We start from the raw sequence: 11,444 nt of genomic DNA on the forward strand, positions 1-11,444 counted from the left end.
CAAGATTGTTTTATTTTTATTGTGTTTCTGTTTTATGAAATCCTATCAAAAAAGGTCAATCGCTTTTTATATAAGGCCTCTACATATTTTGAAATATTATATCTTTTAGTGTGATCGAGATAATTTCAAACCAAATAATTAATACTGTATTTATTAAATTATGACATTTTCTATATTCCATAGTAAGAAAAGCGATTTTCTTGTTCAAATAATATCTGTCTGATTAATATGAAGAGAATCTATGTACTTACTTACTTACTACATAATATAAAAGTCCCTTTCTCTGTCCCATGCCCCCATGTCCCTATGTAGGTATGCTTAAATCTTTAAAACTACGCAACGGATTTTGATGCAATTTTTTAATAGATAGTGATTCAAAAAGAAGGTTTTACTATAATAATTTATTAGATACCTATGCTTGTTTGATATAAAATGTCATACATTAAATTTTAACTAAGCCTAGACATATTTCTGTGCCTCCAGTGAATAAGGGAGTAAGACGAGTTATTCCCTTTGGTTTTTATTGCACCATTGGATTCAGCTCGTCAAAATACACAACATATCAAAAGGACATATCTCTAGCTGCATCCTAACCCATTTTTTCGAATGACCCAAACGGTATAAGTAGGGTGTGATTAACGGTATAAGTTACCTTATCCATCATTTTAGGCAATCGCAAAGGAACTATTCGTCTCGAGTCAAAATAACCCACGAACACAAGGACGTATGTGTAGTTATACTTTTTGAATAAAGACATAACTCATTTTGTTCCATCCGTGCTAACACTATTTTAGTATATAAACGCATTTGTGTCATTTTTCTAACATGAGCATAAAGGAACAACTCTTAGTGTCATTGGTTCAAGTGACGAAATGAGACAGTTTCGCATTAATGCCGTGTTGCTATTGGTCTATTTGAATACTGCAGGAAACAACAGACACTATTTCTTTTTGCTTTATAATATTTTTCAATCGTTTTTTCAATAAATATGCAACAATAAATCTTTATATTATTTTAAAAAAAAAGGTATTTATCAGTCAACTTGGGATACTAATAATATTTCTATGGAAATTAACTATTTTTTGCAATAGTTAAAAATACAGTTTTAATTAACACATTAAGTGCATTTAATGATATTATACTCTTTGTTTATATAAATACAAAACGATAATTGAATTATCTAAAAAAGCCAACAAAAATGTTAAACTTTTCTTCTTATAATTGGGTAAGTTTTATAAAAAATAACTACTTAGTTTTTTTTTAATTTAATCTAACCAATAATACTATAATTATAGACGCATAGAAAAAAAAATTATAACCAGTCTTGACAATTATGAATATTGTGTTCTCTCTCATATAGCGTTTTAGCCACTGTAATTTGCCTTCTTTATAGGAAAAAATCCGCAATATCGATACTATTTTGGTCCTGCATAATCGTTAACATATTATGGATACTCTGGTACCACATATTTTGAAAAAATTGGGATATTGTCACGTAGAGTCTCTTCAAGTCGTATTTGCATCCAAGGCACCTTCAAATCTGAGCTTAATTTTTTCATAAAATCTCTGCGGCTCATTGTTTTTTCTTTATTTATCTATATTTATTTTGATATTATAAGATATAGAAATTGTTAAAATTTCATATCATGCTGTAAAATATCGCCACAGACCACCTATACCTTTCCCTGTAAGGTAACTGAACATACAGGAATATGGTTTTCGAGCTTCTCTTATCTCTTTATAGTGCTTGTATTCTCAATGTATAACCACCATGACATATTCGTTTATAACCACCAGACAACATCTCAGCCACCCAATCCTCTTTCTTGGAGTCCAAATCCAGCGGAGGACAACAGTCATTTACTAAAATTGAAGGTTTTTCGTCCTAGTGGTAAAGTTTTCTTGATCCTATTTTATACCCAATATATAGTATATATAATATCATGTAAAACGTGACTTGGAAAAAAAATATTCAAATAAATCACAAAATATTTTTTTTAAACAATCGTAAAAGTTACGAAAAGCCCAATTATACGTCAAAATGACGTACAACATCCTCTTTACTACAAAATGGCGGAATTTACCGGGAAGAGCCAACTATGTACTGCTAGGTCTCGACGGCTAATGAGTTGTTTCTGGATTTCGAAGTGATTCGATGGTAAATATAGAAAAGACAAAGATATTTCGCCGCGGTGTACATCAAATTTACGTAGATTGGACTTCTAAGGTTAAATGCATAAACACCTAAATGTTGTTTTGTTTTTATTATATCTAATAACGATAAAAAATCCGTTGATTTCATTCGTTTTTCAAGCTACATGCATGGTTGTTCCACTAAAAGGCCTCAATTGAGTCATAAAGTACACAAATTTCAAGCATGATAAGTCGCATTATTTCTATAAAACCAAAACTGGCAATAATATAAGTCGTGTTATGCGACTATGAACATAGTGCATTAGGGCATAAGTCGTTATATTGCAAAGAGCAAAAAAAAAATTATGTGAATACATTGAGTTATTCCATGAAGTACTCGTTCATAAGGCCACAACTACAAAAAAACACGAAAAAAGTATATTTATGGGGTTGTTACAATATCTGTTTATATGTAAAACTAAAGTCTAACATCATATCTTACCCATACAAGCTTAAAAATTTGAAGTTACAAAGATTTAGTGTTGATATATAGTTTTTTGTCTCTCCTGAAAAGTGCTGTTTTTGAGTTATTCCCTTATTCACTGGAGGCACAGATTTATTTAATAAAATACGTATGCAGATTGCAGGTAGGTATATATAAATAAAAAACAACAATTTACTTATTCCATTTATTATAAAAATCAAAAAACATACAATCTTTATGAACTGTCAATAAATATTATAACATACATAAATTCAAATTAAACTAAGTTGGCAGACAGCAAATTTAAACAACTACAAAAAAACTCAAAGAAACGTAACAACCATCATTTATTATAGAAACTCCTAAAAGACTTACTTTAAAATTAAAAATTCAAACACCACACACAACAGAAAAACAGTAATTCTTAAACAGCAACGGTGTTTCGTCGTCTGTTATAAAGTTCCTATCCGGTCTTATACTGGCAAAATTATTATATTTAGGCTCAGTTAGGACGTCAAAAGAATATTTTTGGACCCTAGATAAATCTCTATTTAATTCATCCAATGTAAACGCAGTGATTAGCAATGGAGTTTTTAGTTTAGCAACACATTTGAGAGTAGCTGGCCAAGGATCTTTTCCGTTGTAGATTGACGATCTTTCAATACTTGGGTTGAAAGCACACACTGAAAACATATAAAAACAATAAAAATAATATGTTTCCAACTTTCCAATTGAATGTACGTCCTTAGGTTAAAATATTTGATGAAATTAGAAGTTCTAATTTAGAACTGATAGTATCAACTATTTTCTAACGTAAATAGGCTTTATTCCATCATCCTACTAGTCCTTCCCACTAATATTATAATATGCGAACGTTTGTGAGGATGTGTGTGTGTGTGTGTGTGTGTGTGTGTTTGTCACTCTTTCACGCAATGACTACTGAACCGATTACAATGAAATTTAGCACACATATAGAGGGTAACTTGGATTAACACATAGGATTAGTTTTATCCCGGAAACCCACAACGGGAACTATGCGGGTTTTCCTTTGAAAACGCGGGCGAAGCCGCGGGCGGAAAGCTAGTTGATAATAATCTACTTCATATTATAATTTTGTCGATTTATGAAAATAGTAATAACTATTTTAAAATCCGTTCAAACTAAAAATGCATATTATTATCACATTCAAATATTATTATGATATAAAAACTGCAAATTCATATCTACTTTTAAAATCTTATGGTCTAAAAATAAGGCTCTAACTTTAAATACCTTCTTAGAAAGAAAACTTCTACTTGAAGTTAAATAAAAAATCTTACCAATATCAGGATGAATAAAATCTTCACTAGTGTAATAATCTAAATACGTTTTCTTATCTTCAAAACCGAATAGCAGTCGACGATTATTGGATCGGCACTGTTCACATAACCTGAAATTACCATACATCTCTATAATATAAAAATGAATCGCAAAATGTGTTGGTAAGCGCATAACTCGAGAACAACTGAACCGATTTCGTTAATTCTTTTTTTATTACATTTCTTGAAGTACGAGGATGGTTCTCATGGAGAGAAAACGTAAAAATGTACCACGGGCGAAGCCGGGGCGGACCGCTAGTTATTAATAAATTTCTAATTAAGTTAGGGAAATCCTATAATAAAAGAAACATTACTTCCTATTCTTGTGATTTACAAAGTTTTGGATATATTATTTCCTGTTGAATATTCATAAGGTAAAATAATATCCTCTTGTTAATATGATCGATCGCTATTAAAGCTTAGTTTTAGACAAAACTAGCAATCAGGTGAACTCCGTTTCGCCACCAGCCTTTTCTTTGTTAGAAACCTCACGGAGCCCGAGACCTTTCCAACGAATGCAAAACCGTGGAAATCGGTTGGTGCGTTCTGGAGTCATAGCGTCAGGAAGGAAAACCCGACTTATTTTTATATAATATGTAGTAGATTAGTGCACATTTAATTATATTCTTACAATTTTTACCTTCTACATTAGATTAGAAATTATTGGCAAATTTCGCTCATTATTTGAACTAAATGTATCACTATCGTTTATCACTAGGCCCTAGTTATTATATCCTTACTTGACGTTCCTCAAAAGGTCCAGTGGCAAATTAGAAGGGTTGAGATTAGGGCTAATCAGAACTATTCGTAAATCTTTTATATCAGGTCGCAAATGTAGAAAGAATCTCTCCCATTTGTTTAAGACATCGGCTTCGAACTGCAATTCTGCTCCAACTATGTGTATTGAAAATGTGCTCCTCTGAAATAGATAAATTTATGAGTCTGTATGTGGGTAGCTCTGGAACTGCTACATGCATTTTGATAACGTTTTCCTCTGTGGATAGATAAGAAGTCTTAATTGAAACAATACTACGACACTTTTAAAAAATACAAGCTGTGCCGCGCGGTTCCACCTGCGAGTAAAATCAAGTCAATCAATCAATCAATCTATAGCTCTTGTGTTATTCTGCTTTACTGTAAAGTTTCATCCAAATAGACCCTGTAGTTCATGAAAGAGTTACAAACATACATACATCCATCCCCACAAACTTTCGCATTTATATTATTAGTAGGATAATACATAAAGTACCTATTCCTCATAATACCAAACTAAAAAGAACCATTCTCTAGAAAAATTCGTAAATAACATTTTTATACGAAAAACAAACCTTATTCAGTCCATTTGCATTTTTCCTACACATTTGATAGCCATACGCAGTAGTCAGAGGTGCTGAAGCTATCTGGGTAAGCGTCGCGTATTGTATGTCATCCATTTCTGAAATAGTATCTGCATTAATATTGGATGCCGTCCAAGAGATATAGGTTAATAAAACTTGGATGTACCTACGAATGTATGTATGTTTTACATGGCATTGAGGTATTCGTAGTTAATATGTAACGAAGTTTGGTGAATGTTATAGAGATATTTGGTCATGGTTAGGTCATTTTATGGTTAAATTAAACACTTCGGATTTATTGCCAATAAGATCAAAGTAAAAATATATGAATTTGTGAATAAAAATGTGATAATGAATGATTGTAACGACCAAAAAGAAATTGTCTTTGATAAAATAAAACTGTAGAGACCAAATATTATAACACATTTAAATAGATTTATTATGATCGACTGAAGATACCTAGTCATTATTCAATTTCACAGCATAAAAGCAGTTCCATTGAAAATGTCTCCTATAAAATATCATTACAAACTATAAAATCTACCAAATTTACCTTACACATCTACATTCCAAACTCACCAATTTTCTCTTCATACAAAGAAGCCAGAACCTCGTTAATCTTCTCCGGGATAACATAACTTTCCGTCATTACCTTACTGGGTAAGCAGGGCTCCAATCTTCCCTTGGTCTGTTGGTACCTCACAAGTTTCTGGTACAAGGCATAGGACTTACACCACCGTTGATGGGATACGGGTAAATGTTCTGGGTGGTCTGTACAGAATGCCACCTGAAATATCAAGTATGTTTTTGTGAAGTTTTAACAATTGTTGGGTTGTCTAAACAAACAGCAAACGTGTTGACGAAATAGGTTTGTGATTATTTAGTTTTTTTATTTACGCTAGAAATAAAAATCTGAATGAAAAGGTACAAAGTAACACAGATCTAGAAAAGTATTTATTAAAATTTACAACAATTAAAGCTTTACAGGGGAACAATATTAAACGACAATCGATAACATAAATAATTTAATAGTAAAAACGACGTAGAATCTTTTTAAAAGCAAGAAAGTTTCAATAAATGTAGACTAAGATATTAATTTATTGCATTCCGTTGGGTATACTGCGATTTAGCATATTCAACACAACAAAATGTGTTATGGAAACAACTGCACTATAGTATCATCGCGATACATGAGCAGAAAATACCGCATTATTATTATTGCATAAATAGGTACCTGTCCACATCCTCTGCAATCAGTCAAGTATCCCTGCCTCCATTCCCTACAGGCAGTGTTAGAACAAATTCTAGGGTAAAGCAAAGCTTCTTGCTCCCAGGGAAGCAGCTTTCGCTTGAGCATCTTCTCACAGGACATAATCACTTGCATTCTGAGCAATCTGTAGTCTTGGCCGGTTATGTTTTTCGCAGCCCCGTAGATGAATTTTTGCTCTGAGAAAAGAGAAAAAAGTTTTAAACGATATCAGAGTTGAACATCCGTGTTATTAAAAAAGAGCGTGTGTGTCGAACACACGTGTCAGAAGTGAAACTTATTTGGCACGATTCAAATATACCAAAATCGTCGGCTTAATCCATGACGTGACGGCCAAGACGCGACCTTGAAATTCTACTCTCAACGCGCCTAAAGAAGTTTCACTTCAAAATTAATCATAAGTACAATACAAACCTTTCAAGTGAGCTATAGTACAAATTGCGAAACACAGAGATTGGTGTTTAGGCCAATCCTCATCCTTATGTTTTTGGTTACAATAGAATAGTAGGTTACAAAACTTGCAGGGCACTCTCGTTATCAAATCTTTGTTGCAAACATGACAGATGTTTGGCAGAAATACTGTCCGAAAGCTGTATTTGTAAACAAAATCGTCGTTTTCATTTATTTTATATGTATTTGAATTTTGTTTTGACTTATTCTGCGTTTGTGATTCTTTCGATCGCTTCTTTGTTTTTTCGACATCAACTGAATCTTTTATTTTAACTTTAGCTTGCATGCTATTCGGCGGTTTATCTTTTTCTTTTTTGTAGTCGTCCTTATTCGATGATGCAGGAATGTTTGGTTGGCCTAATAAGTTTTTTGGCTGCGATACAGGATGTTCTTTTGCATTTTTTTCTTGCCTATCTTCTTCAGGTTCTGTTATACTTATTTCAGGATTTGGTAATGTTGGTTTCTTTGTTTCTACGTTTTCGTACACTTCTTTGGCGATCATTTCAAATGTTTTGTTAATGTCTTCGTTGCTTGATGTTAAAGCGTCTTCAAAATTTTCAATGGGCTCGTAATAAACTTCAAATGCTGAAGAGGAATCTGGTTGAACCTCAGTTTCATCCGTGTTTCCTGTAGATTGCTGTTTCTCTTTTTTCTGTGTGTTTTCGGATTTAGTATCTTTATCTTTCGAAGATGTATCTTGAGTATCTTTCTTTGCCTCAGTAGCACTGTTACTTGAAGAAGCAGTTGTTGTACTAGACGCTTGTTCGGTCGCACCTTTTTTGCCTTTTTTCTTCGATTTCCCTTTCTTATCTTTTCTCGCAGGACATACTGGAGGCGAGCAAGGGCTTTCTGGAACTTCTTCATTCAGTATATCAACATTCTTTGAACCGACATTGGCCGATGTAATATTTTCTAATGCGGTATCGATAGGAGCGGTAGCTGGATTATGTAAACTTTCTTGTTTAACATCCACTGATTTATTTTCAACTTCTATTTCAGCCTTTTCAATAGCTGTTAACTCAGCTAATGATTTTTCGATAGATAATTTTAACTCTTCCATTACTAGCGTTTCGTCAACTTTTTCAGCTGGGATAGGTATATTTTTGTCTTCAGTCTTTAAATCACTAATCTTTAATTCAGTTACTTCTACATCTAAAGGATCCATTTGCGACCTCACTTCAGGAGATTCGCCTGAACCTTCAACAACTGGCACTGACATAAAAATTGGAATTCCAAGTCTTACTTCATCGGGAGAATGGATTTCTTGAATTACAGTATTGTTGTTACTATCAAACTGTTGTTGACTACTCGAGCGAGGATAATGGATGAAATCGGGTGTAATATTTGTATCTTCTAGTTGTTCAGTTTTTGGTTCATTTTGTGAAGAGACATTTATAGTAACGCTGGGAGTCTTTTCACCATCGCTGTGTTCTGAAATTGATTTTGCAGATCTTTTTTTCTTTCTCGATGGTCGAACCTCTGTAAATGAAGTATTTTCAGACTCTTTCATTTGTTCCTGTTCTGTCTGTGGCGCTGTTTGTGGAGATTCAAAGACTTTTTCTATATTTACAGTTTTGTCACATTTTTCTTTTTCAGTATCAGCAGGCCCAATAATCACGTTTTGTAATGATGGTTCAGTCTGTTTAATGTTATTAGTTGTTTCTAAACTCTCACTTTTAGTTTGTATTAGTACATTATCATCTTTCTTTACACTTTCCAACCCAGGAAGAGAACTCTGATCGATTTGAGCATCTCCAGGTGTTGAATTATTATCAATATTTGTTGATGTTTTTATATTCTTGTTCTTATGTTTTTTATCAACAGGCTTAGCAATTTTTGCTTTTGGCTTAGGGCTTGCTTCCTTAGACACTTCACTTGTTTCAGTTGTAGGTTTTACTTCACACATTTCCTGCAAAAATTCAACAGTTTCTCCTTGTGGCTTTTTATTATCTTCATCATGTTCTATTACTGCGGGTGAATGTTTTCTGTGTTTTTTATTTTTCTTCTTATTTTTTGCTTGCTGAATTTCTTCTACTTTCTCCTCGCATTTTTCTATCACAACTTCTGGTAAACTATCATTATTTTGTGATTCAGGTCTCACTGTTTCCTCTTGTGAATCACCTGGTTCCAATAATTGTTGGAAAGCAGAAATACATGTGACGTCTTCAGTTTTAGCGGAATCAGCCGGATGCTTCTTTTTCTTATGTTTCTTTTTCGGTGTACTCTCTGGAGTCTGTGGAATTGAATCGCTTTTAGTAGATATTTCAATATTTACTTCGCTTTCTGTTTTCACTGGTTCAGTGATTTCTTCTGTAATACATTTTTCAGTTTGTTTCTTCTTTTTCTTTTTGCGCTTCGCTGTTTCAGGTTTCATTTGATTTTCCACATCACTACTTGCTTCCATTGATGGCTCAGTAACATTTAAAGTATTATCTGTAGACTTTTCTTGGTTGTCAGGTATTTTTTGTTCGTCAAATAATTCATCTTGCTTTTTCTTTTTACGCTTCTTTCTTTTAGGCTTCACAGGAGTTTCGCTAGGTGCGCCTGTGGTAACATTTTCTTCCGTTGCTGGTACATTTTCACATGGAATAGCTTCAACACTCGTTTGTTCACTTTGTTTATCTTCACATTTTACTTGTTCTTCTTTAGTCACTTCAATTTTATCACTTATTTCACTAGTTACATTTTGCGTTGGCAAAACATTCGCATTTTTGGCACGGTTCTTATTTTTACTTTTCTTTGTGTTCATTTTTATATTTCGTACACGAGTACAGACAGTTAAATATTCTAACTGTACGCAGAAAAACGTCCGAACATTTCTAAAATCGAATTACGTCTAATCGAATTGTGTGTCATTCGTTATTCTTGTCTTGAATTTCGCATGTATGTACTAGAAAATGTCACGGCATGGGCTGTGGTGCAATTTGAACTTATTGTTATCGTGTTAGGGTTTATTTCTGTATGTGGGTCAGTAAATTTAAGATGTGTCAAGGAAGCATAGCTTGCCAAAAGTGCATTCTAGGGTTAGTTACGGGTTTATAAATAGAGTGCATCTACCTACTGAAGCACTGGGTTCAATACTTTGTATATAAGATACTTAAGAATATACATCATATAGCTATGACATAATGAGATGAATTGATTAGTTTCGAAGCAGGATTAAATTTGCAACACGAAAGAAAGAAATAATAATAATTACAAGTATAGTTAAATAAATCGTGATGCAGAACTGAGTGTAGCTAATTATATAATACTAGCGGTCCGCCCCGGCTTCGCCCGTGGTACATATTTCGCAATAAAAAGTAGCCTATGTTCTTTCTCAGGGTCTAAAGATTATCTGTGCCAAATTTCATCAAAATCGGTCCAGTAGTTTATGCGTGAAAACCATACATACATACAAACCTTTACTCTTTATTATATTAGTATAGATTTTAATATAAGTCGATTATAACAAATAAAAATAATTAATTTTTCATGAGTAAAAATAACATAACAACACTTAAACAAAATTGTTTTTCCCCGTCTTCTTGTTTCTCTGCTAAAACCTTCTGAACTAAGTATTAACGGATAAAAAAATATTTTTCATCCACATTTAGACATGAGATTGATCAATAAATATTTGGTGTTAAAGTATCATAAGAATTTAGTTTTATTCGTTAAGAGTAAATTGATACAATTTTTAATGAGATAGATATATATGTCGTGGTCATATCGTAGATTTGATCATTTCATGATATGAGTGGCCATTTCACGAAATGGTCGCATATCGTGAAATGGCCAACATAGTTTGATCAGATCGTTAAATCGTCAACGTTTCACGATTTGGTCATCCACATTTGGCCAGATCGTATAAAATATAAAGAGTCCATAAAATATTAAAAAATTTCAGAATAACTAATATTCTAAAAACTTGTTTAATGTTATTTAAGTTAGTGCCGCCGCAGCGGCCGGCGAATGCCAGAAGCGGATCGCTTTTTAAAAAACAAACAATTATATCTAATAAGTAATATAGTAGTAGTTTCTTAAATTATTTTATTTAAGTCGCATTTATTCTTAAATACATATAAGATATCCACATTTTCCATAGTACTCGTACCTCTTCGTCGTAAATTCTTTGCTATGACTTTCTTCATAATATTGTTATTAAACGAATTATGAAGTTTTTAACTGCGAATAATTTAATTTTCACCAGCGGCCGCCATCTTATCACATAAACACAGAGCTTGCAGCGCCTCTACCAACGATTAATGTAACTATTTTACGATATGATCAAATAATTTTGATCATTTCATGAAAAAACCGTGCGTTAATTGGCCATATCGTGAAACGATTTCTTATCATTGATCTGCCCAAACCACATCATGATGTGGCCAAACTAAATTGGCCATTTCACGATATGCGACCATTTCGTGAAA

At 32.9% G+C, this 11,444-nt stretch overlaps 1 protein-coding gene across 1 annotated transcript; it reads right to left on the reverse strand.

Annotated features, from left to right (window-relative positions):
• Positions 1-2,808: 2,808 nt before the first annotated feature.
• LOC123703302 (ankyrin repeat domain-containing protein 12) lies at positions 2,809-9,878 on the reverse strand. The gene is made up of 7 exons (XM_045651252.1): positions 6,994-9,878; positions 6,547-6,758; positions 5,892-6,099; positions 5,304-5,410; positions 4,716-4,894; positions 3,937-4,046; positions 2,809-3,300 (listed from the first exon to the last, which is right to left on the reverse strand). Exons 1-7 carry the CDS (start codon positions 9,776-9,778, stop codon positions 3,008-3,010), a joined length of 3,894 nt encoding a protein of 1,297 aa, XP_045507208.1. The 5' UTR covers positions 9,779-9,878; the 3' UTR covers positions 2,809-3,007.
• Between the last annotated feature and the right edge of the window lie 1,566 nt (positions 9,879-11,444).

The sequence above is a fragment of the Colias croceus genome, chromosome 25 (assembly GCF_905220415.1).
Source record: "Colias croceus chromosome 25, ilColCroc2.1".
Lineage (NCBI taxonomy): Eukaryota > Metazoa > Arthropoda > Insecta > Lepidoptera > Pieridae > Colias > Colias croceus.